At 40.6% G+C, this 27434-nt stretch overlaps 2 protein-coding genes across 2 annotated transcripts in view; one reads left to right on the top strand and one right to left on the bottom strand.

The window, feature by feature from the left end:
• Positions 1-9682, top strand: part of LOC119653387 (dolichol kinase) — a 13997-nt gene extending 4315 nt beyond the window's left edge. The window contains exons 2-5 of the mRNA XM_038057936.1: positions 2360-2834; positions 2894-3073; positions 3717-4203; positions 9394-9682. Coding sequence (XP_037913864.1) covers positions 2360-2834; positions 2894-3073; positions 3717-4203; positions 9394-9611 — 1360 coding nt within the window. The 3' untranslated portion in view covers positions 9612-9682. The remainder of the gene's footprint in view (positions 1-2359; positions 2835-2893; positions 3074-3716; positions 4204-9393) is intronic.
• On the bottom strand, positions 9306-27434 carry LOC119653386 (ATP-dependent DNA helicase 2 subunit 1). Its single transcript, XM_038057935.1, has 4 exons — positions 26375-27434; positions 14617-15277; positions 14432-14560; positions 9306-9818 (listed from the first exon to the last, which is right to left on the bottom strand). The coding sequence occupies exons 1-4, from the start codon at positions 27301-27303 to the stop codon at positions 9696-9698; spliced, it is 1842 nt and encodes a 613-aa protein (XP_037913863.1). The 5' UTR covers positions 27304-27434; the 3' UTR covers positions 9306-9695.

Genomic DNA, 27434 nt, shown 5'->3' with positions numbered 1-27434 from the left:
ATTTCAATTTAAATTACGATGATGTAATTGCTACCTTAAAGTGGACAAACCTCGTCAGAAAGTTTTCAGAATCAATTTTTTTATTGCATAGATCATTAACTTAGATCGCTACAAAAATTTCAAAGCGAAATTTGTGTTCCTTTAGGTTTTATGGGCGTAGAACCCAGCGATTATCGGGTACAGGCTTAGACTCGGCCGCCCAGGAAAGAGCCAATCCACACACCTTAAATGGAATCTTGTAGCGCTTTGGAAATGATTAGTTGGTGCCAGTCCTTTCTACGACGGTGTTTGCATTTGTTGCAACTGTATTTTGCTTGTAATCAGAATTAATGTGAGTCGAATTTTTAGACATATTGGAACTTTTATGTAATATCATCTCAAGAAAATGTAATTGTTTATACCATGGCACGTGATTTCTGGCCAGGATGGACTGAATCTGAATGAATGCAGGGTGCACGTATATACCTCTAGTAACTGATCCTCGCGAAAGGCCTCTTGCAATGATTATTATTTTTATTCGATATTGTAAAACCAAGGGGCATATAATTAATACAAGAAAACCAACACAGGAAGCAGAGTGCTCTCCCAGAAAGTCTAAGATTTTCAAATACAGGTCTACGACCGAGAAAAATGTCGTGCCAATCCATCGAGACAAACCGTCGTCACTAGACTAAGAAAAAGAAAAAAGTACGCCTACTTACACATATATATGTTAAATATTAATTCACCCTATATGTATGGAGGAGCTAACTAATTTTCAAGACAGACGATTTACACCGAACCGAAAATGGCTTTACTGTTCTTCAAAGTACTCACCGCACTGTACTGCACCACGCTAGAATTTATTTTCAATCCGTTTTAAATGAGTCGACTTTAAACATGCATTTCAAATTTAAAACTATGTGGAAAATGCTGACCTCGTAAATCGATAGAGAGGAAAGATTAATTGTTCACCCTACTTAGTGATGGACTGAACGTCGACCGACAAGTAGATGCTGATTGTAAACGCCGTTTTAAAGAATTAGTTTTTAGAGACCAAATTTTACCTGTATATTTTCACACAGTAAAATGAAAACGATAAAAAAGATTGATAATATAGTGTGTAGGGTCCCGTTTTCTGGTGTAAATATGAACGCATACCTTTCGGTTATACACACAGATGTTATTTCACTAAAAACAAGTTGGAAAACCGGAAGCCAGACACTGCGGGCATGAAAGGTTTTGTGTTTTCTTGTATGGAGAACTTGCATTGAACGGCAGTTCTGCCTCTACGCAGATGAAAATTCATTTGTGCACTATTGCTCAAGAACCTTTTACATAACTAATTTGTTCTGGTATCGATAATAGTCCACTTACGTTAGAATCTGGCTTCCCAGGAGGAGTGCAGCATTATTTAATAATTTTGCAGATTCACTTAAAACAGTTACAAAAAGGAAGTGTCAACTTGACCTGCCATAACTTTATAACAGTTTCAACTTTTAAGTATAATACGCCACATTATTTGCATGCTGCATAATTTGATTCTTCTGGGCTGAATTCAATTTGAAAAAATTGGTAATATACTATAACTATATATATTATTAGATATCGAAATGGGATTTATTTTGAGGTCTAGATTTTATATAGGCGCAACATCGTGATTTTTTTCAGATTTCAGAAATGAGTCCTGTCTCACTTCAAATTTATAGTTTTTGATCCCTTGAGTGAAGTGAAAGCAAAATCTGCCTGTGATGATGATTTAATTGATTCCTTCCAATTGAGACACGGATGGACACATTTCGAGAAAAAGTTATACATCCTCTTTTGCATATATGAGCAGTCACCCTTGATATCCCACACAAATTTATGCCACCCACTGTATGTGTGGGATTTAATAGTCCCCATTCATTGCAATCGATGTGGGCGTTTGTTTGAAAAGTATTTGGTGCAATCAGACAGATAGCTAGTAAACCGATTTTAAAAAGTGGTTGAAGAGAAAGGGATGATTCCTCCTGCAGTTCTGTCGAGGATACTATTAATAGATTTTCAAAAGTTGCCGGAAGATTCCTTTAAGTTCACACTAGGATTACAAACAGAACATTATATTAAAAAGTTTGGATCAAACTTACTAATACTATTGCATGCATAATAGGTGGAATTTATGTTTTTTTTGTGAAAATTGCCAATCACTCTAAAGAATAGCTTACCCAATGAAGAAAATGAATTTCACAGAAAAACACCGTCTCAGACTTTCTTAGATAAAGAAAACATAAAACTTTTACAATATGAAATGCGACATTTCCGGGTATAGACTTTTTTATTATTTTTTTTCTTCACTGATTATTGTTTTGGCCACTTATTATTTTTTTATCATTTTCAGAGTTAACGCATCATCTGGATATTGGCTGTGTATACTGCTTCCATTTGCATTCATTATAAATAATATTCGTTATCCCAAAAGTTCTTCTGCATTTGACTATAAAATGACAACTATTGTATCATTTGGATTATGTTTACAATCAATATACATTTTCACATGCATTTTGGAGTCGCGGAGTAAATTATTGCGAATTTGCCTTATTTCCATACCAGGGATTTGTACATCACTTTTTATTCAAATAATTCTTAACCAAACAACGGCTGTCAGCGTTATCTGGGGACTCACAACAACACTAACATATAACTACGTTTACTTCAAATTATTAAAAACATTGCCCAGAAGTTTCACGTATGGTGAAGCAAGTGTTGCTGCGCAAGGTTTGATCTTATTTCTGATGAACGGTTTTCTTCGGATTCCCCACTTTGTAAACAATCCTCCAATGACTTATATGGGACAAATGAATGCTATTATGATTGTGAGTTTTATATAATCTCTGTTTCGGTTTAATATTATTATGGTTTTGTATTTTTAAAGACAGCTTTATCATGTTTAATAGTTACGCTCGTTCTCCTTTACATCCTTAAACCCCTAAGGAACCCGGTTGCATTCTACCCATTAATGGTAGCCTTAGCGGTTGCCGTGTGCACAGTTCCAGTTACGCGGCAAGTGCCGGTGGTGACCCTATGGAATTTTATTGTATCAGATTTGAGACGGGTAAGTAAAGGACAAAAATAAGATTTTATACATATATATTTTTGCAGTTATAAAAGCCTGTTCGTAATTATATGCAAGTACTGAAGTGTCTGTTTTATATGAATTGCGTTGAGCTGATGAAATAGGCAGTAAGTGTAAGGTGCATTTGAGTGATCTGCTATTAGCTTAGTATTTTCGTACAAATAGCACAGTCGACCAGAAATTAGACCATTTTATATATATATCTGATGACAAAAATGTTTCACCCGCACCGTTTTCGAGAAGTTAAAGTTAAGTGCGAGTTTCGATTTGAAGCTTTGAGGGACGATTCTCGAGACTATATTCTATCGAATTAATAATTTTAAAAAAATGCAAAAAATTGCTGACTGTGAAAAGTCCCCTTAATACTGCATAGGTGATAACCACCAATCGGAAAGAAACATCGATAATGTAGCCGAGATCCAAATCGACTCAGCTATAAATTCATATGCAAGTTGCTTTTCCCTTGGCTATCTTTTACCACATGCATATGCACATTTCTGATACATGGATAGCTTTAAGAGCAACTTGTGTTTTCTTTTATCCTTTTATCCAAATTCCAAGTGAATCTCCATATACTTATTGTTATTATAAATTTTAATATATTTAAATTTTGTATTTGTAGGTGGCCATAATTGTCTTTTACATTGGACTAGTTGGAGCTACTATCGCAGCAGTTAACTGGCGGTTACAAAAGGATGAGAAAGCATCAACTGCAGTGCGGAAATTGTTTCATTTGCTAGTCGTATTCGTTTATATACCAGGTCTTTTGTATCAATGTACGTTCCTTTACATTGCTTCAGGCGTAGCACTTGCTGTTATGACTGTTATTGAAACAGTGCGGGTGATCAAGGTGCCGCCATTGTATGAAGCGCTGGAAAAGTCTTTCGACGTATTTGCAGATGAAAAGGATTGTGGAAATATAGCATTGACACCTTTTTACTTATTAATTGGCTGTTCATTGCCAATGTGGATAAGTCCACATGCTTGTGTTACAATAGATAATGCTCTGCATAATGTGATACTCTTGATGGCTGGAGTGTTAACTGTAGGAATAGGAGACACTGCTGCAAGTACAATTGGATTAGCCTTCGGGAAGCATAAATTGCCAAGTAAGTTGATTGAAGAGAACAGTGTTTGCATTACTGAAATCTCCATTGTGCAGCAAACATGCGTGCATAATGATTTAATTATTTATTTGCAGACTCTTCGTTACATGTATAAGATAAAATATGTTTTCTAGGAATTGATGTAAAGTATCCAATAAGGTGGTACTTTCTTGAAATATTATTCTTTCTCAAATGACTCAAAAGCAGAAGAGGAGTCTACCTCTCAAATAAAAACGAGAAATGGACTTTTCCCTTGGGACAATATGCAACGGTCTTTCTGGGTGAAGTGCATGCGATCCTAAGGAGGTAACCCAGATGATTGACGAGCGGTTGAAGGGCAGGCGCATCGCAATTTGTAGCGTCTCTCAAGTTGCATTGAGGGCCTTTGATCACTTCAAAAATCATCCAGGAATGTAGAAACCAATTGAACTCTGTTTTTAGATTCAATACGGTGGAACTACCCTGGGTAACAGGTTATTGTGGTGTCGAGGGAAGTGAAATTTCGGATGCTTTAATAAAAGCCTATAGCCGGATCGAAATCAACAATTGCTGTGTCAGTAGCATTGGCTATGAAAAACTGAGAACAAACTCCCCATAGTGACAGAACCTTAATCTTGCTAAATACATCAAACTTTTCTTGTCAGAACCAACTAACATATTGCAAAGTTTAACCTAAAAAATAGTTATCGTTCCGATACTTGTAATTCTTCTAAATAAAAATAAAACTAGGTAGCTTTCTCCTACTACAATGTAAATACGTATTTCGAGAGCCACTTACTCTCTTCCTCAGTACTTAAGCTACCTAGCTCTCGAAATACGTATTTACTAACTATTAAAATATATTGTAGTAGGAGAAAGCTACCTAGTTTTATTTTTATTTATAAAGTTTAACCTGCCAGAAAGCAGGAGTATTGTAGGCATTCTGACTGGCCATAATTCGCTAGCTGAGCATATGTTCAGAACAGGGATTCTTAAAGATGATACATGTCCATCCTGTAATGAGGAAGCGGGGTCCACGGGACATTTTATATGTGAGTGCCCCGCCTATGGATGCTTCAGACAACAGATTCTTGGTGCTGATGTGCTCCAACTGCAGCGGGTTGCATACACTAACGAAAATCCTACGACACATAAACGAATCCAGGATATTCTGTTAGATGGGAGAATCGAGTATAATGGGCCACCGGGTTATGAGTGTTTAGGGGCTTTACCTCCTCTCTACTTCATATACACACACAGAATCTTTTGAGATTAATTGAAAAATTGGAAAAAAGCTCAAAAAGTGTAGGCTGTAGACTACATAAGATGTTGTTCATGTAATCTTCCAATTAAAAACTAACTTGGATCCAGTGTAACAATAATTCAGTGAGAGAATATTTGCTTACTTGAAGTACTATCTAGGCTTACTTTGACTGTTAGTTTTAGTATTTTTGAAGTACTTTCTCTGTAAGTAGTCTCTCCCTGAATTGAAAAACCCAGTTCAAACTTTAACTTTAACACTTAAAGAAGTAAATTTAACACTAGGCCAATGACAGTTGGCATCCTCGAGCGGCTAAACATTCAATCTACTCAGGTTCAGTTCATTGAGAGGCTGATAGCTCGGGAAAACCGGACAGACTGAAAACACAATGAATGGATTCAATGGTAATTATTGTAATTCTGAAGTTTTTACTTTCTCCTCAGTTGCCAAACAAACTGGCCATTATATCACCATTATTAAACAAGTCGGGAAAGCGGAAGCTGGACGCTTCAGGTATGAAAAGTTTGGGTATTCCTTTTATAAATACATTTGAGTGTGCATTTGTTCCATTAGTACGTAGCACTTTATATAAGCATATATTATGTGAAAATATTCACTTTCAAGTGATATTGACATTCAAAGCCTTGAATTTGCAAAAAAGCAACAACTTTGACATATTATAACTTTGTTAGTAATAGTGCGATTTCCACCAAACTTGGTAAGTTCACGTTTCATGTTATAGCCTACATTACTGCAATTTCGTGGTGCTAGGATGAACTTAAGGGGGTTTTACAGTCAATTATTAAAAATTATAGTAATATACTATTATTAATTTTATTTGAAAGGATATCGGTATGGAGGGTATTTCGGAGCCTAGGTATCAGTCTCTTGATTTTTTTCAGATTTTTCGGTTGGGTAGTTTCTGAGAATGGGTCCGTTAAAGAGACGATCATTTTCGATTGTTTTACACAAAACCTTAAAAATGATAGGCCCACAATAGTCAACACCGAGAACAAATCAAATGAGCTTTTTGTAACAGAAGAAGAAAAAGAATCTAGGCTACTACTAAAATATTGTTCCTATCAAAATATAAGAAATCTACAAGACGTAATCAATCAGAAGAGGAGTTTCGAACCCCGACCCCGATCCGCGACAGAACAAAATATTGGGTTGGGGAAAAATAAATGTCGTATTTGTGATGGAAATTTGACGCTTTATTTAACATGCTTAGAATCATCCGATTTAAGTCAAATAAGCGCGATTTTGTTTGCAAAATTGTTGCCATTTAGAAGGCAACTTCATTATCCTCCCCTTATAAAACCCCCCCCCCCCCCCCCCTCCTTATTTGCAAAAAACTCAGACAGTCAGTTTTCGCAACCCTCTTTTGAGGCCAACTTAGTAACACCAAGAGCGTTTTGCATGGACCGGAAGAGATGGTGATCAATTAGTGCCAGGTCAGGAGTATACGGTGGGTGCGATAGGATATCCCATCCGAGCTCCCGTAGCTTCTGGCGGGTCATCAAAAATGTGTGAGGCCCAGCGTTGTCCTGGTGGAACACAATACCATTCCTATTGATCAATTCTGGCCACTTCTGGTCAATCGCCTGCTTCAAACGGAGGAATTGCTCACAGTAGAGGACCGAATTGAGAGCCTGGCCATAGTTGAGCAGCTCATAGTGAATGATTCCCTTCCAATCCCATCAAATATACAGCAAAACCTTCCTGGCCGTCAAGCCGGGCTTGGAGATGGTTTGGGCCGGCTCGCCGCGCTTCGACCACGATCTTTTTCGCTTGAGGTTGTCGTACGTGATCCACTTTTCACCACCTTCATAAATAGGTCGAATTCGTTCCGTTTCAGCAGTGCATCGCAGGCATTGATTCGGTTCAAGAGATTTTTTTGAGTCAACTCGTGTGGCACCCAAACATTCAGCTTTTTTTGGAATCCAATCTTCTGCAAACGGTTTTATGGTCTATATCCTGTTGTTCCTGGCCAATCGAGCGAATGCTCACATGCCGGTCTACTTGGATGATTTCGACGATTTGATCGGTTTCTACGACGATTGGCCTCCCAGTACGGGGTGTATCTTCGACATCCGACGCTGTGCTGTGCGAATTGTTACATTATCGGGCCCATAAACTTCACAGATTTTTTCGGCCGCCTTCGTTGCATTTTTACTCTCAGTTTTTGGCTACGAAAAATTTAAAAATCGACAAAAAAAAAATCCTTCCACGATTACCTCGAGAAACATCTCCTTTAATGAATACATTTTGAAATTAACTAAATAAATTACTGTATACGCAAAAAAAAAATATAATAAATTTTTTCCACCTAAAGTACCCGTGTAGGGTGTCAAATTAAAAACCTCAATTATTACTTTCACAGGCAGATTTTAGTTTTGACGTATATTGCAAAATGCAAGGTGCCAAAATGTGCACAAAGTGAGACAGGAATTATTTTCGGAAACCACCCAACTCAAAAAATTTGAAAACACTCAACGCAATGCACCTATATGCAGTCTAGGCCTCAAAATTGCTCAAATAAACTTACTAATAGTAAATTACCAACTTTTTCAAATTGGCGAAACCCCTCATCCCAGTCCTTCATCGTAGATTCGTAAAATTTTGCATTAACAAAGTTATAATGGATCAAAGTTACCTCTATCGCGCCAAATTACTACTCCCTAAGTAATGAAATCTCCGTACCACTTCGAATTGAATAACAGGTATATTCAACGCACATATACACACTGTAACCATCGTGTAGCCAAATATTCTGACATAAAGAGTCAACAAAACCTTTCATACTTAAAGCGCTGAACTTCTGGTTTCCGATTTTTTTATCTGTTTTCTGTGAACTTCTTTGCATTTGCTAATAATGTTGAGCTCCAAGTGTGAGGCGCATAAAGTTGACTATAATCAATGTAGCGCTTTCCAGATCAAATTATTTGCATAGATCGTTCTTTAAAAAATAGAGCGCAATTGAACTTTGAACTATGTGCGCGCGGAACTACCATCATTCTTTACATAAGGAAGCACAGAATCTTTTATACCGACTTGTTTGTTAAGAACTTTTGTCTGTTTTTTCCAATTTATCAATATATATATTGTTTGAATGTGTACAAAGTTTCAAGTCGGTTGAATAGTTTTCACGCTATCGTGTACGCCGATTTGTAAAATGTTACTTTGATATAAATGCATTTAAAGTTAAAGACAACTGTCTACATTGGAAAAATACTTTTCAAGATTGGATTTTTTTCTCGCAATCCGATGGTTAAGTTCATTTGGCTGTAACTTCTACAATTTGGCGAATTTTACTTGAAGTTTTGGAGTAATATTTTATCAATTAAAAATAATTGATTTCTTCTTCTCCCCTTCAAGAAATATTTACGTAATGTTTTCTATGTTAGGCTGGGTAAAAATGTATTCACGTATATAATGTCCATCCACATACATGATTTGAAGAACATTGTTCTGCATTTTGATCTTCGTATATGCAACGCTTTGAGAACGTAGAAAATTTATTGTTTTTCTCAATTGAACCGGATAGAATACTTGTGTCCGGATAGCTCAGTGGTTAGAGCACTGGGTTGTTATACGGAAGGCCGCGGTTCATATCTCGCTGGTGGCAGTAGGATTTGCATCGTGACTTGACGTCGGATACCAGTCGACTCAGCTGTGAATGAGTACCTGAGTCAAATCAGGGTAATAATCTCGGGCGAGCGCAATGCTGACCACATTGCCTCCTACAGTGCTCTGTAGTGTACCGTTACGGTCTTGAATGAAGTGCTCTAACACACTTCAAGGCCCTGATCCAATATGGATTGTTGCGCCAACGGTTATTATTATTATTATAAAATACTTGGCCCATTTTTTATTGTGAATATATTATAAAAAGTTCTTAATACATACATATATTTCAAACAAACGTAACATAACATAGACTTTTCTTTCAGATTCGACTAAATCAGTGGAAGGAACTATTGCTAACATGGTCGCACAAACTTTGGCAGTATTCTTGCTTGTGCATTTCGGCTATATCCATCTTAATCCAATATCGAAGTTAACAACGGGATTTGCAATAATTTTTAGTTCGTTGATAGAAGCATTTACTGATCAAGTCGATAATTTAGTGCTGCCTCTTATATTCTATATAACTTGCATCATAACGTAATTATTTTCGTTCCTTTCTATATATCTTTGTAATTATTTATTTGTTAGAATTAAATGATTCTTTAAATCTAACATAGTAATTTTATTATTCTTGTGCATGTAAAGATAATACTTTACTGATAAGCGCAGGTTTTGTTGCACTAGAGATTCCAGCTATATTATTGGTTCGTAGGTACTCTCTGAGATCCTTGACGGTAAGTGTCCCCAGCTAAAAAAAAGAGAAAGACATAATTTGTATTTTCCACAGGAATATGAAATGTTAGCTTTCTGTCAATTTTATTTATTTATAGGTATAATGGCCTATATTTACAACATTCAGAGGTTCACTATTTATGCGCATATATCATCAAAAACACAACTGAGCAGCTTACCTAAATGTACGTAAGTATGCGGATAATGAGTATAGGGCATTCACACAGTCAAAGTGTGCTTCAGTTTCATTACCATCACATATAACGCTGTGCAAGTGATAAGCTCACAGCAGCGAGATAAACATTGAATTAGTGCTTTAGAATACGTTCAAAGTGCTCCCTGCTTGCCGTCAAAGCCGAATAAAAGGGAAGGATCTTGAATGAAGTGCTCTAACACACTTTAATGCCCTGATCCAATTGGATTGTTGCGCCAACGATTATTATTATATAAAAGGGATAGCAATTTGTGGGTTAGTAATCTGCAAATCTGGAAACTTCAGTGCGTCAATATCGTCTCACCATCTTTGCTATCGCCAATCGTTGATAATTTGTTTCTACAGTGTGCGCATGCTCCTTGACAATGATATTGAGAACCCCAAAATACTCGCTTTCCACAGCTGGAGGCAATAAAAGTGTGATATTCTAGTGTTTAGGAAAGTGGACTTTGGGGAGTACTTCTTTTAATCTTTGTTTTATGCTCTGAAAAAACTAGTGATAGCAGGCACGAATCCGGCGTCGGACTGTTACTAACGTCTCCTGCAAAGCGAACTATCATTATCTTGGAACCAGTTTCTGACAGGATTTTGAATACGAGCTTTCTTTCCAGACTATAGCATCACAATTGTGCAATGCAGAATAATACAAAAATGAGTCAATGTCATATGAAATTTAAAAAGATCCCTAATCAAAAATTTATTTATTATTTGAATAACTGCCCGAATGGCTCAAATGGCTTTAGCGCTGAGCTGCCGTGGCGGAACGTCGCAGTTCGAATCTCACTGGTGGGAGTTATCGTAACTGGATGTCGGATGCCAGTCGACTCAGCTGTGAATGAGTATTTGAGTCAAATCAGGGCAATAATCTCGAGCGAGTGCAGTGCTAACGGTCTTTCGGTCTTGAATGAAGTGCTCTAACACACTCTAAGGCCCTGATCCAATATGGATTGTTGCGCCAACGATTATTATTATCCATCTTCAAAAATTTTTCCGAGGATTTTTCTCTTGAACGCGGCCAAGAGTTCTCAATTTCTCTTGCTAAGAACCCAAGTCTCCGAGGAATACATGAGGACTGGCAAGATCATTGTCTTGTACAGTAAGAGCTTTGACCCTATGGTGAGACGTTTTCTAAGCTGAAATAGGCTCCGTTACCAGCCACCAACCGTACACGGATTTCATCGTCGTAGCTGTTATCGGTTGTGATGTTCGACCCTAGATAGGAGAAATTATCAACGGTCTTAAAGTTGTAGTCCATTATATTTTTATACTTTGATATGGGCATCTGACTAGCAAGATAGCGGGGAACATCTTATAGATGGTACTCAGCAACGTGATACCTCTACAATTGCTTCTATGTATGGGACAGATAATGCCTCGTTGTCAGTCGTCAGGCATTGATTCGCTGTCACACGCCTTGAGCATAAGTTGATGAACCGCTTGGTGTAATTGGTCGCCTTCATATTTATCGGCTCCTGGTGACTTATGATTTTTAGATCGATGAACGGACTGTTTCTTCTATACTTAGTGGTGGCAGTATTTGTCCGTCGTCTTCAGTTGGTGACACCTCCAACTCGATATTCTGGTTGCTCAGCAGTCCCGAGCCCTCAACAAAAAAAAATTCATTTCGGCCTGGTTTAGGTTTGAACTCAGGACGGATTTCACTTCAACTTATGTTGTTTTTGCGTTTATATATAAATGGAGCGATTACCACCTGCCACCACTTTCCGCCACGCTGTTCCCTCTGACAGAGGTGGGGCAGCGTCTGATGAGTTGCCTCTGCCCTGGACGAAACCGTCAGTCAAGATTTGTCTTTTCCTTTTTCCGTTTGTGAAGTCGCTTCTCTGCCGGGGATCGTATTAAGTCTCCGCGTGTGCCTGCGTCCTAATGCAACATTATTCGGTATGCGGCATTCTTCCGTTCCGTTGCTAGTTCAACCAGCCATTTCGACTCCTTTTCCAGCTATATTTGTTACCGTATTGATGATAGTGTCCTTCAGGTGATTATGAAGATTATTTGTACTTTTACAGGCAGATTAGTTTTTACGTGAATTGCAAAATGAAATGTGTAAACTTAAAGTGAGACAGAAGAGAAACTATCCAAACCGAAGCATGAAAAAAAAAATCCAGGCAATGCGCTTCTATGAAATCTAAGGCTCAAAATACCTCCCATTCCGATATCTGCTCAAATAAGCTTAATAATAACATATTACCAACTTTTGAAATAAACTGGAGTCCATCCTAAGAACACCGAATGCAGTAGCATGATCCTATAATTCTATGTCTGTCCCCGTACATTCCAAAGGAGGATGTAAATTTTTGTTCATCGAATATAATCATGTGGGGCATCATATGAAAGATTTCGGTTAATACTTTTCGAAGTAGACATTATTTTTGAGATTGGTTGCCAAGGGGAGGAAATATTTCAAGGACCTCTCCTCAGAAAGTACTCAGCCAAAAAAATTGAGAAAAACCATGGTGACCCGTGCACATGTATCCATGCTTCAAAATACTCGCCGTTACGATATCTGCTCAAATAAAGTTAATAATAGTAGTGCATCCTGTCGGTTTCTATGGTTCTGAGTGTTGGCTGATTCTAAAAGACATTGACCGGCGTAATGCGATAATGGAGATGAAGATGGTGCGTTGGACTAGTGACGTGACACGTTTTGATTACATTAGAAACGAGGATATCCACGATCAATATAGGATTGCACTGATCGTCCTCGATGGCATGGTCACGTAATTCGCGCTAACGAGAATTCACTTGCCAAGAATGGTTTGAACATCAAAGTCGATGGTAAACGACCAAAAGGCCGACCAAAACAGTGTTGGCTTGATACGCTGGATCATCACCATCATCAATGGCGCAACAATCAGTATCCGGCCTAGGCCTGCCTTAATAAGGAATTCCAGACACCCCGGTTTTGCGCCGAGGTCCTCTATTTCGATATCCCATCTCATGCAGGGTCCGCCTTGTCTTCTTTTTCTACCATAGATATTGCCCTTATAGACTTTCCGGGCTAGATCATTCTCATGACCCGCCCACCGCAATCTGTTGAGCCGGATTTCATTCACAACCAGTCGGTCGTGGTATCGCTCAAAGATTTCGTCGTTATGTAGGCTACGGAATCGTCCATCTTCATTTAGGGGGCCAAAAATTCGTGTGGCGAAGAGTTCGAAGTTTTTTTTTGTTAAGCACCCAAGTTTCCGAAGAATACATAAGGACTGGCAAGATCATAGTCTTGTACATTAAGAGCTTTGATCCTATGGTGAGACGTTTCGAGCGAAACAGTTTTTGTAAGGTGAAATAGGCTCTGTTGGCAGCAACAACCGTGGGCGAATTTCATCGTCATAGCGGTTATCGGTTGTGATTTTCGACCCTAGATAGGAAAAATTTTCAATGGTCTCAAAGTTGTAGTCTTCTATCTTCATTGTTTTCGTTTGACCAGTGCGATTCGATGACCAGTTCGTTCTTTTGGTTTTGATACGCTGGATGGGGATTTGAAAGCCTCGTGATTGCATCCAGATGAGGCTTCTGATAGAACCAAATGACGAAACCGATCACGACGACCCAGCTTGTGAACGGGACAAAGGCTGAAGAAAAAGATAATATTTTGAAAATTGACTGTGAACCCACCTTAAGGGTCTGGATAGCTGAGTGATTAGAGCACAAGGCTGTCGTACGGAAGGTTGCGGGATGGGGATTTGTATCGTGATTTGACGTCGGATACCAGTCAGCTGTGAATGAGTACCTGAGAAATCAGGGTAATAATCTCAGGCGAGCCTGAACACATTGCCACCTATAGGGTAATAAATGAAAAGTCTTAGCACTTTCGGAAGCCGGTCTTAGTTTTTGGCATTTGTTAGAAAGGTAGGGTACGCGGGGTCCAAGCTGATCATTTCTTTCACCCATTGCCAGATTGTACCCAATCGAAAAATATGGCGCCTAGGCTCTGAAATACTCTCCATATCGATATCTGTTCAAAAAAAGTTAATAATAGTATATTACTATATTTTTTAGTAATTGCATGTAAAACTCCCCTTAAGTTTATCTTAGAACCACGAAGCAAATTAGGCTATGACGTAGAGCGTGATCCTACCAAGTTTGTGGGAAATACCATTATCAACAAAGTTATAATAGGTGAAAGACTTTGAATGTCAGTATCAGGCGAAATTGGATATTCTCACATAATATATGCATATATTACGTGGTCGATTCTAATGGGAAAAATGTCCACTGAAATGTTTCTATAAAATAAATCCACAAAACCTTTCATACCTGAAGCGTCCAGCTTCCAGTTCCCCGACTGTTTCTCTTAAAATCCCCAAGTCATGAGAAGTTGTAATAGTTTGACAATCATTGCTACCTCAAATTCGACCAGTTAATTGTAAAATTAATCATTGACCAATACTTACGGTATCATTCGCAATCAAACGTTCAATATCTTCTTTCGAGATAGCGCTTTCAGCTCTCGTCACTTTTGTCTTTTGACTCTGACTCGCACCTGCTTTTCTTTTCTGAGGAATATTCTCGGGTACAGGATCCTAAAAATCAAAATAGATACAGATAATACTGTTTTAAATAAAAAAAAAACATTTACCGATTGAATGAGCTGTAAGTCGTCCTTGAAACTTTGTATGATATTATTCAAACGTTCTTCATCAATTCCCATGCATTCTAAGCTATTTAAATCGATAGGGTCTTGAGCTTCAATATCAAAAGCTACCTCTACAATATTCGCTCGAATAGCACTCAATGCGGGATCTTTGAAGCTTTCTGGTGAATACTTTATCCTTAATTTTTTTACAATCTTTGTCATTAGATCCAACTCTTCTGCACTGTCTTCGTAAACAGGTCGATCGGCAAAATGTAATTTTCGAATGTCAGAGTGAGTTGGAAAGTACCAAATATGAAAGCCTTCATTGCATATTCCATTGATATTTGATTCATTATTTTCATTTTCCACAGGAATTAGTGCAACATACTGCGGTGAGGCGTTTCTCCTCGCTACCAGCACGCAGAAGGCTATTTTATTTTTTTCCAGACATTTCTCCCAAAGCGCACGAAACAATTTCGTAGACCCAACTAAAAACTTTTCATTCGGATATAAAAAGTCTGCACTTTTCAGGAAATTCTCTTGCTTCAGCGTCCCGCGGGGTTTGAATCCAAGTAATTGAATACCAGGTCCCATTGGTGTTTTCATATGATGTAATTCTTCATTTGAAAAATGTATTTTTTCACCGCACATTATTATGGATTTTCTGTGGAACGAAATTCCATTGTATATACTTTTAAATAAAAGGTTCAATTCCTAAAAATTCTCTAGTAATATCTAAATGTTGGGCCGATAAACTGTCCCAAAAAAAACTTGATTTATCGGCCCAAGGATTAAAGTTTATAATGAACAGTTAGGTAGTTTCACAGTAAAGCCTACCAAGCTCACTGGGTCTTTCTCTCAATATGTGAAGCCGAAATATGCAAAAGAAGCTGCAGCCCTAGTTTAGTGGATAAAAAAACAGCTGCATGGAAGGGATTCACCTGTTGATTATTGTAAAAAAAAGCGTAGTGAGTCCATTTAGCGATGATGTTGTGTAGCAATGTCAGCCACACCCCTGCCTCCGATACGACGAGGCAGGTTCATCCGCCCCACGGCAGAGTTTGGATGATACATTCAGAATTTGCACATAGTAGTCCGTATCCGCCGCTTGACGTATTCTAAGTCGGCCTTCATTCACAACAATATCCCGAATGCATAAGCGAGGGAAGTGTGTTTATTTTATTTTCCCCCGAGATATGCAATTTAGGAATTCGAACAGCAGAACACCCTTCATCATCATCAACTTAAGCATGGTTTCCGTGCAAAATTCCTAGGTATTTATAGAATAGACTTCTCCAAAATTCCTAGGTATTTATAGAATAGACTTCTTTGCGGATGGCTTGGGTTTAGCGCTTGTCTGAACCAAATTCCAACCAAATATCACGGCTAAACATGTTTAATATTCGCAACAGAATAATAAGTTAGTCATCTGTACCAGCATACAGCTTGATGTCTTCTAAGTACATCAACTATGTATGACAATAATATAAGAAATAACATAGGGTATAGCTTTGCAAAGTTTGAAGGAAATCCAGCTATTAATAACAAAGTTATGGAAGGTGAAAGTTACACATCTTATATTAATTTCGTGCATTCTAAAACGTGTATGACGTCATAATGACATATCAATTCGTAAACAACACAACAAAGTGAGCTCATATGAATGGGGGGTCGCAGGGAAATTTTCGTTTTGGGTTTTTAATCGTTTATACATCAATATCATCAACAGCGGTATTCAATACACGTACTGCATCTATCGTATATATGCTTTTGGGAACGAACTAAATCGGAAATATGTGAACAAACCACCGATTTTTTTCTCTCGCGAAAATCTACGTAAAGCTAGCAGCTCTCTGCATGAATGAGACCTACTTCATCTGTAGAGACCAACTTTACAAAACCACCTCAGGAACTGCAATGGGGAACCCGTTATCCCTATTGATAAGCGAAATCTTCATGAAAAGCATAGAAAAAGAAATTGAAAAACGGGGCATCATGCCAACATTTTGGGCACGTTACGTGGACGACATATTGGTTACAATCCCAAACGAAGACATCGAGAAAACACTAGAAGCAATAAACAACATACACCGCAACATAACCTTCACAATGGAAAAGAAATATGACTAACGAATAGCGTTTCTGGACCTAGCAATAATAAGAAACAACAATAAACTCGAGTTCGACATATTCAGAAAGAAAACTCACACACAGCGTTCCATACCGAGGACGTCGAATCATACATATGGGCAGAAAATGGCGGCTTACTACAGTATGATACATCGGTTGCTAGTGACAGCATTGACGGAAGAGCACTTCAAAAAAGAAATAATTTACATAAAAGACACAGCGGTGAAAAATGGATATAGTAGGGATATAATAGACAGAATATTACACACAGCGCTCCACAAACAGCAACAAGTCGGAATACCGGAAGCTCGCGCTTCGGGTATAAAGGTTTTGTGTTCATCTTATGTAAGAGACGCACATTTCTCTGTCCGTATATAGCTACAAATCCAACATAATCCTTCATATTTTTCCAAACTACGAGACATACGTACATATTAGAGCCATAGATATCACGCTCACCCTAAACAAACAAACTGCCTATTACCTGCTGTACACGTATCTAAATTTATCGTACCCATATTTCCGATTTACGTCTTATATCTATCTGAATTAGGCACTAGCCGCAAAGTTCATTAGCACGCATATAGTATATACCTACATATACACATGTCTGGTTGACAAATAACTAAAAAACTAAAACAAAATAATTGTCTGCGACCCAATTCATGAGAATTCATTTCGTTGTGGTATTGACGAATTGATATGTGATGATGACGTCATGCGGGTTGTAGAGTGCACGAAATTCACAAAAAATTGTAAAGTTTCACCCCCAATAACTTTGTTAATAATAGTTGGATTTTCTTCAAACTTGACCAAACTGTGCATTATATTCTCCGTTACACTCATGCCAAATTTTGTATTTCTGGGATGAACATAAGGGGGGGTGCCGGGTAAATTTCTAAAATGTGGAAATATACTATTATTAACTTTATTTGTACAGATATCGGAACCGGATATATTTTGAGGCCTAGATTTCGTAGAGGTGCACCACTGTGATTTTTTCCAGATTTTTCGGTTGGATAGGTTCTGAGAACGAGACCTGTTACACTTTTTGTGGGTCATATTTTCAACCCTTACTCCCCTATGTTTCATCTAATATCAAATATTGAACCAGATTCGAAAAGTGCTAATTGAGACCTTTCATTTGATACCCTACTTGGCTACATTCTGTGAAAAAAAAATTTGCACCCTCCATTCACATGTACGGAGAGCCCCCCCTTAAACTTAACGCAAGATGGCGCCACTTACTGCATGTAAAGGGATCACCAGATTACATACTCTCACCAATTTTCGTGACAATCGGTCTAGCCGTTTCCGAATAAATCGGGTGTGACAGACAGACAGACAGACAGACAGACAGACAGACAGACAGACAGACAGACAGACAGACGGACAGACGGACAGACAGACACCGTCACCATTCTAATAAGGTTTTGTTTCACACAAAACCTTAAAAAAAGGGATAATCTTCCTATCAGAGCGAGCATTACATTTTCTTCGCTAACGAGCAAAATAACGAATACGCTTTCAAAACACAACATCGAAATAGTAAGTACAAGCGCTAACAGACAACTGAGGACTAAGCTAGGTTCAACTAAAGACAAATTGAAAAAAGAAGAGATGAGTGGAATCTATAAGGTCAGTTGTCCAGAATGTGGAAAAGTCTATATTGGTCAAACTAATAGGCTAGTGACCACAAGATTCGAGGAACAAGAGAGTACACCAAACGAAAAAGCGACGGCCCTCGAAACACCAAATCAATGGTAGCAAGACTTATGGCGGAAGATGGACATACCCTAACGATGGACAATGTGAATGTTATAAAGCGGGGGCGGAAAACCCACCTTTTAAATGCAGTGGAAAGCATATGCATTATCAAAGAAGGGAGGTAGGTAACCTTAAATCACGATAAAGGAAATTGCGCAGCGACCCTGGTAAAAATGGTATGCAGCAAATAACAAAAAAAAGCTATGATATAAATAGGGGTAGGTTAAAACAAGTTAACTAATTAGGTACTAGCACTGAGGAAGGAGGCACGTGGTCTCCGAAACAATTGTATGCAGAAGAAAAATAAAAATATTTACAGTATAAGGAAAAACACTTAGTTATTTTCTTAACTTAAATATTAACTGTAAAAAAAAACATGGACATTACTTTCAAATTCGATAGTCAGTCCCCAATATAAATCTCTCTGCCTCCAGTGAGATTTGAACTGCAACCATCTACTATGACAGCTGAGTCGTCCGAACACAAAAAAGGAACAAGATAATAAAAAATTTTACAATTCTGGTGACTAGAGTCATTGTACTTGTTGTGATTTTAGGATATTTGTTTGTTGGTTGAATGTCAGTACTTGGTTAACATACAAGTTTCCGCGTAATAGAGAATCACTATTCTATTCATCTTGTAAAGCCGTCTATAGAGAAGTAGTTTTGGTGTGACCCACTCTAATTTCATCCTAGATCCATAAAATCCGTAGAATATGGAGCATTATATTAGAAAATTTGGTCAAAATCCTATTATTATTAACAAAGTTATACTAGGTCAAACTTACTTCTTTCACGTTGAGTTACTACTTCCTAGCAGACCAAATTTTGGTACTACATTGAACAAGAAATGGAACCTTCATGTACTCAAATATTCTTGCATATAAAAATCAACAAAACCTTTCGGTTTCCGGCTTGTTTGTAACTTTACAGGATATGGTGGACTGCACACTTCGATTTTTTACGAGTTCAGCTAGTTAGAATCGGTTCAAGTTTTTTTTACCTTTTGCCGGTGGCATTACACTTAGAGTTGCTTGTCGATATTCCTTTGCCATCACTATGTTGAAATTGATCGAATTTTCATGCAGTACACTTCAAATAATGCAATGGTTAAAATAGTTGTACGATGATTTTTATCGCTTGAGGCAAGATGTGTATTTGTATTTTTTGATATTAAGCAAAAAGGATGCTAGGTAAAAATTGTAACCAGACATGACAGTAACACTTGCAATAGAATAAATAGCATAACATATGAGAAAAAAACGATTTGTAAATCATCACCATCAACGCGCAATAATCGATATCCGGTGTAGGCTTGCGATGGTAAAGAACTCCAGACATCTCGATTTGCACCAAGGTCCAATAATTCGATATTTCTAAGAGCTGTCTGGTATTTGACATACGCTAGTCTTCTTTTTCTAACATGGATATTGCCTATTTATTATTATTTATTATTATTATTATATTATTGTGCTCTATCATCCTTGCCAATACAGATTAAATGACCAGACGTCGTAGTATCGCTCATAAGTTTCGTTGGTATATATTCTACGGAATCGTCTACCCTTCTGTAGGCGGCCAAAATTCTTTGACGCGTTCTCCTCTCGAACATGGCTAAGAATTCACAATTTTTCTTGCTCAGCATCCAAGCTTCCGGGGAATAAATGAGAACTGACAAGATCATTGAATTGTAAAGTAAGAGCTTTGGCCGTCTGGTGAGACGTTTCGAGCGAAATAGATTTGAACGCATTCCTGACAACCGTATTCGCGAAATCCTTGAAATAACCATGAATCAAGCCGGATTTGTCAAGAATTGCGGAACTACTGACACAATACACCCTGCGCGGTTACATTACATTTCTGGATCTGGAGAAAGCATTTGATCGTGTGCCGCACGAACTCATCTGGTATGCTCTACGACAACACTTAGTGCCAGAAGAACTCGTGCGCTGGATTCAATTGCTCTACCACGATCCGAAAAGTAAATTTCGAAGTGTGGCGGGTGAATCAAAACCGCTTTGTGTCTCTATTGGTGTTCATTAAGGAAGCGCCCTCTCACCATTCCTCTTTGTTCTGATTATGGACATCGTCACACGGGACATCCCAAGTCCGGCTCCCTATACACTGCTTTATACAGATGTTAAATAAATTTAAAATTTACCGCAATGTCCGTTCTGTCGCTCTCTATGTTTCGGAGTGTTATATAATAATAACAATAATCGTTGGCGCAACAATCCCATTGGATTCCGGTCTTGAAGTGTGTTAGAGCACTTCATTCAAGACCGTAACGGTACCATACAGGATAGCCTGTAGGAGGGAATGTGGTCAGCATTGCGCTCATCATCATTATCAACTGCGCAACAACCGGTATCCGGTCTAGGCCTGCCTTAATAAGGAACTCCAGACATCCCGGTTTTGCGCGAGGTTCACCAATTTGATATCCTTAAAAGCTGTCTGCCGTCCTGGCCTATGCCATCGCTCCATCTTAAGCAGGGTCTGCGTCGTCTTCTTTTTCTACCATAGATATTGTCCTTATAGACTTTCCGGGTGGGATCATCCTCATCCATACGGATTAAGTGACCCGCCCACCGTAACCTATTGAGCCGGATTTTATCCACAACCGGACTGTCATGGTATCGCTCATAGATTTCGTCGTTATGTAGGCTACGGAATCGTCCATCCTCATGTAGGGGGCCAAAAATTTTTCGGAGGATTCTACTCTCGAACGCGGCCAAGTGTTCGCAATTTTTCTTACTAAGAACCCAATTGATTTTCGACTATAGATAGGAGAAATTATCGACTGTCCTAAAGCTGTAGTCTCCTATTTTTATTCTTCCCGTTTGACCAGTGCAATTTGATGTTGTTGGTTGGTTAGTTTTTGGTGCTGACGTTGTCACCATATATTTTGTCTTGCCTGATGTGCAGTCCAAGATCTCGTGCCACCTGCTTGATCTGGATGAAGGCAGCTTGTACGTCTCGGGTCGTTCCTCCCATGATGTCGATATCGTCAGCTTAGGCCAGTAGTTGGGTGGACTTAAAGAGGATCGTACCTCTTGCATTTACATCAGCATCTCGGATCACTTTCTCGAGGGCCAGGTTAAAGAGGACGCATGATAGGGCATCCCCATGGTTGCGCACAGCATTGTGCTCGCCCGAGATTATTATCCTGATTTGACTCAGGCACTTATTCGCAGTTGAGTCGATTGGTATCCGATGTCAAATCCCGATACAAATTCCACTGCCACCGGTGAGATTTGAACCGCGACCTTCCGTATGACAGCTATGTACTCTAACCACTCAGCTATCCGGACATCGTTCTAAGTGTTGGCCGACTATAAAAGAGAATGAAGAGACTCTTGTGGTAATGGAGACGTAGATGTTGCGGATATCCGTGATCGACATGGAGTTGCGTCTCGGATGGTATGATCACGTAATTCATGCTAACGAGATTTCACTTGTCAAGATTGGTCTGAACATCGAAATCGATGGTAAGCGACCAAAAGGCCGGCCGAAACAACGGTGGTTTGATACGCTGGATGGGGATTTAAAACCCTCACGATTGCATCCAGATCAGACATTTGATAAAATAAAATGGCGAAACCGATCATGAGCCGACCCCGTTTGTGAACGGGGCAAATGCTGAAGAAAAAAGAAGAGCTGTTATCGATCCTAATTGGGAAATTATCGACAGTCACAATGTTGTAGTCTAAGGAAACTACAACAAACAGCAATAAAGGTAAGTCTTTCTTGTTCACATTTGACCAGTGCGATTTGATGCTGTTGTTTCTTTGGTTGGCAGCTTGCATTTCGTCTTGCCTTCATTAACGCGTAACCCAAAATCTCGCGTCGCATGCTCGGCCTAGATGAATATAGATTGTACATTAAGGATAGTACTCCCCATAGCGCAAATATCGTCAGCATTGGACAATAGTTGGGTGACCTAAAAGAGGATGATGCCGCTCGCATTAATATCAGCACCGCGGATCCCTTTTTTCAGGGTCAGGTTAAAGAGGATGCATGATATTTCATCCCTTTGTCTTAGACCGTTGTTGAATTTGAATTGTCCCGAGGGTAGTCCTTTTGATTTTATCTGGCCTCGCACATTGATCAGGGTCAGCCTAGTCACTCTTATCAATTTGGTTGGGATATCGTATTCTATCATAACTATGTACAGTTTAACCCTGACTATGCCAACATAAGCCATATTTCCACAACTTTTCCATCGCTCGCCGCAGAGAGAAAACCTGATATGTTGCTAATTTGCTTGGAGTGAAGCCTCTCTGCAGCATTCTTTCATTGTTGATGCTTCATCTTCAAGACTCTGCTAGCTATGTTTATTGCGCCATTCATTTTCCTTTTATAGGTGTTACAGAGGACTCTCTTATGAATGGCTTCAGTATTCACTCTCACCTGATTGTCAAAGGGGATTTGAGGAGGTATTGTTATTCAGGCTCAGAAGCAGATATTCATCTTTCCGGGGAAGGGGCCTGGGGTCTATAGTGGACCTGACATACGTGAGTGCCACTTTAGCCAGTAGAATCGCTTGGCATGTCAGTGAGGACTATACTCACAGCGACCACCAGGCAATCTGCATAGAGATCAAGGGCGGATCGAGCTCGAAAAAGAGTTTTCGCAAAATGCCGGGTGGTATGCTTGGCTGGACAGTGAAAGCGTTCGAGGGGGACACGTTTTCCGCGGTGCTCAAATCCGACATATCCCTGAATGGTACGGCTGGAGAGAAAGCCACGCAGATCACTCGATGGGTGACGGAAGCATGCGATGCTACTATGCCCAGAAGGCGATTGCTCCCCAGTAGGCAACCCAACTACTGGTGGAACAACGAAATCGCAAGTTTGCGAACCGCATGTTTTCGGGCAAGGAGGCTTTGCCAGAGGCTCAGGGGAAAACCCGGTGGCGACGGTCGAGAGGAGGGCACACAAGCAATTGCGTGGCCGCCTAAAGGAAGCCATTCGGAGGAGCAAAAAGAATTGCTTCAAACAGCTGTGCGACCATGCCGACATAAACCCTTGGGGCGAGGCTTACAGAGTGGTGATGAAAAGGCTGCGGAAATCACCCCAGGTGACCTGTCCGCGCCTCCTGAAACAGATTGTTACCACTCTGTTCCCTCACCACGAAAATAGGGGAAGGAAAGTTTTTGTCCAGCCAAATGACGGCATAATACCGCCTGTAACTGTGGAGGAGCTGCGGGAAATATGTGGTAGGTTCGGTGACAACAAGGCCCCAGGTTTGGATGGCATCCCCAACCGAGCTTTGAAACTGGCAGTGAAGACTAGGCCCGACCTTTTCGCCAACACCTTCGAGGCGTGCCTAAAAGAAGGAATATTCCCTGCCCAGTGGAAAAAGCAAAAGTTAGTGTTGCTTCCGAAGCCTGGCAAGCAACCTGGAAACCCAGCGTCGTATCGTCCTATCTGCCTGTTGGATACAATGGGGAAGATGATGGAGAGAGTCATCTACAACAGACTCCTGCCCATCGTCGAAGCCAACAATGGTTTGTCGGAACGCCAGTTTGGTTTCCGACGCGCCCACTCTACGGTGGACGCAATTGGCATGGTGGTAAACCTGGCAAAAGGTGCACTGATTTCTGGCGGCTGCTGTGCCGTGGTGGCATTGGATGTCAAAAACGCATTCAACTCGGCCAACTGGAATAGAATTAAAGGGGCGTTGGCTGACATAGGTGTCCCCGGATACTTAGCGAATTTGGTGGAAAACTACCTCTCAGAGAGGACTCTCTGGTACGGGACGGATGAGGGCCCCAAAGAGTACATTGTCACAGCCGGGGTACCACAGGAATCGGTACTTGGTCCCCTGTTGTGGAATATCATGTATAATGGGGTGCTTGCTCTTCCCGTCCCAGAGGGGACTACGATTGTCGGCTTTGCTGATGACCTAGCTGTGGTTGTTGCAGCAAAACGCCCAGAAGATGTGGAGGTTTACGCAACGGAAACAGTGAGAGCGGTAAAGTCCTGGCTAGAAAAGGCCGGGCTTGTCTTGGCGGACGCGAAAACGGAAGCGGTCTTGATAACGAAACGCAGGAAAAATAATACTGTAAAAGTGGAGGTCGGTGGACATACGGTCGTATCAAAGCCGGCTATCAAATACCTGGGGGTAATAATTGACACCAAATTGAGTTTTAGGGAGCACCTAGAGTATGCATGCCAAAAGGCAGCCAGTGCCACCACGGCACTTGCAAAAATGTTGCCAAATATTGGTGGGCCGAAACATTGCCGGAGGTTGGTGCTAGCCGGAGTGGTGCGCTCCATCCTGCTCTACTCGTCGCCTGTGTGGGCGGAGGCGCTTGCAAACTCTCAGAGACGGAAGCAGGTGAACTCGGTTTACCGGCGGATGGCTTTGAGGGTTTGCAGTGCTTTTAGAACCACATCAGATGAGGCAGTATTGGTGGTGGCAGGCATGATCCCGGTTGACATTCTGGCCAAAGAAATGAGTGTCCTGTACAATGCAAGACATATGGAGGGGCATGCACAGCGTAGAAATGCGGCAAGGTCAGAGTCGCTTGATCTCTGGCAACGCAGATGGGACGAGTCTGCGATAGGTCGGTGGACGCACAGGCTCATTCCCAACATTAGGGTGTGGCTTGAGCGAAAACATGGGGATACCAACTGCCACATTACCCAGTTCCTCACGGGACACGGTGGTTGCTACAGGCAGTATCTGCACCGCTTTGGGTTGGATGATTCTCCGAACTGTCCCAGATGCGATGGCATACCGGAGGATCCAGAGCATGTGATGTTTCACTGCCCACGATTTGCGATGGAGAGAAGGAGCTTAAACCAGGTGCTGGGCAGGAGCGGGACCCCGGAGAGCTTAGTTACTGAGATGCTGGAGTCCGAGGAGAAGTGGCTTGCGGTTAGCTCCGCAATCATCCAAATGCAGGAGGAGTTGCTGAAAGAACAAAGAAGGAGGAATAGGAGAAGGATGAGTGCCTAAGAGCAAACCTACCCCGCGAAGTAATACCTCAATGGTGGTCCCGCGGGGCTGGGGCTGGAAAGACCGGGGGTGGTTTTTAGTGGGTGTGAATCCCACACGCCCCGCTGTTGTTCCGCCGTTCGGGCGGCGGACGTGTCTTTCTAAGATTTTCCACCTCCGTGTACGCACAAAAAAAAAAAGATATTCATCTGAAACAGACATTTGCCTAACGCAGACATTCGTCTGTCTGATGTCTGATAGAGGCACATTTACATGACACAAGCACAGAAGAAGAAGAAGAACAATATGTCTATGTCTGTAAATGCGTTAGATTTATATACTAAAAAAAGATACCATACGGTGTATTATGCCGCCTAAAAATTGCCTGACCAACGTGTCGCTATTCCAATGAAGTTACGGCAAGCAGTACTGGGCATACTGAGTGCCATCGCATTGATATTAACTCGAAGTAAAGGTAGGGACATCAATTACCATAGCTGCTAGGACCTGTGGGTCTTCATCTCTCTATTCTCCGATAACGAACTACAATTCACTGCTGCTGGGTCCGAGAGGTAAGTGCATCAATCAAATGAGATAGCTGATAAGAAGGCTACACCATCCGGGAAGATCCATCGACGCAAAATGACGCTTATCATCAAAATGAAACTAGGTACCGCGAAATTGGTCAGCGTTTCTCGCTAACAATGAGAAGCACAAGTTTTTGATCGGACCGTCAGTGGTGGCGCACTGCATGGGCCAGCGAGGAACGATTATCACAGCCATGAGAAGATAAGAAGGGGAACAAGTGGACTATCTATAGACAAGCCTTGCCTTAGCATAAAAAATGACTAACATCACCTTTAAAGAGAGTCTGTAATCAGCTGACACAACCTGTTGTTACCATATACGCAGGCGCTTACCTTTGCTCGTTCGGCAGACAAATCCGTGCCTCACAGTCATCCATCGACAGAATCTTATAGGACCGTTTTGTCTCAATCAGCGAATTGTCCTCTCGGAACAAAGTGACTGGCTTCGGGTAGACATGTCGTTTGTAAAAATTATAAATACCCACCGCGATGTTTAGATCGTCGCTAATCTTCCAGCGAACGTAAGCATTGCAATGGGTTTGGAAATTCCGACGGATCATCCTATTCGCAATCACCGCCCTAACCCGCCTCGGGTCGTCTGGGTTGTAGCTGTCCAAGTCTGTGTCCGTCACTGTGCAGAAAAACTCTCTGTAGAAAAGATTGTAATCGAACTGGTCCGACATTGGGCAAACGGTGAAGTCGACACCGATTTCGTTCAAGTCTTTAGCTTTCCGCATGGCCTGCTGGAATTCCGGCGAATTGACTTCGTGCGGGGACGTCCGGTCGGTGAAGTAGATGATGGCTGGCAAAGAGAGCTTGTAGCCACATTGCTGGAACATGTTCGTGCAAAGCCACATGGTGTTGGCGAAGCTGCCTTCCTGGCATCCGTACTTGTTTTCGAAGTCAAAGTGGTCGGGCGATTGGAAATTCAAGTAGTACTGCACAGCCTCTTTGGATAGAGGACGCAGCGGAATGAAGACGGCCGTGTTTTTATGCGGCACAATGTTCTCCATGCCCGTGGAATCCTTTGGCGGGGGACTATGCTCCGTGTTAGCGAGAACCATTCCAATGAGATCCTTCCCGCGTGTCAATACGCCGTTTAGGAGGGCGTCCCGGATTATTGCAAGGCACTCTTCGAAATGTTCGTAACTTCTAAACAGAAGTGCATCGACAACAAAAATATAAGCTTCACGGCCTTTAGCTCCCACTGACTCCTCCTCTTCATCGCTTTCTTCCAAGCTTTCATCCGGATTCCACGACATGACGGCAATACTTTTCCTTCAAAATTAAGAAACAGCAGGACGAACTCTGAATAATACAACTTATACCGGTTTGCGAAATTGCAATCGTAGCCCGCGCGAGCTCTTAAGAAAACAGCTGGCATCTACCTTTT

Source organism: Hermetia illucens, chromosome 4 (genome assembly GCF_905115235.1).
Source record: "Hermetia illucens chromosome 4, iHerIll2.2.curated.20191125, whole genome shotgun sequence".
Taxonomy (NCBI): Eukaryota; Metazoa; Arthropoda; class Insecta; order Diptera; family Stratiomyidae; genus Hermetia; species Hermetia illucens.
This window is presented reverse-complemented; position numbering and strand designations above follow the sequence as displayed.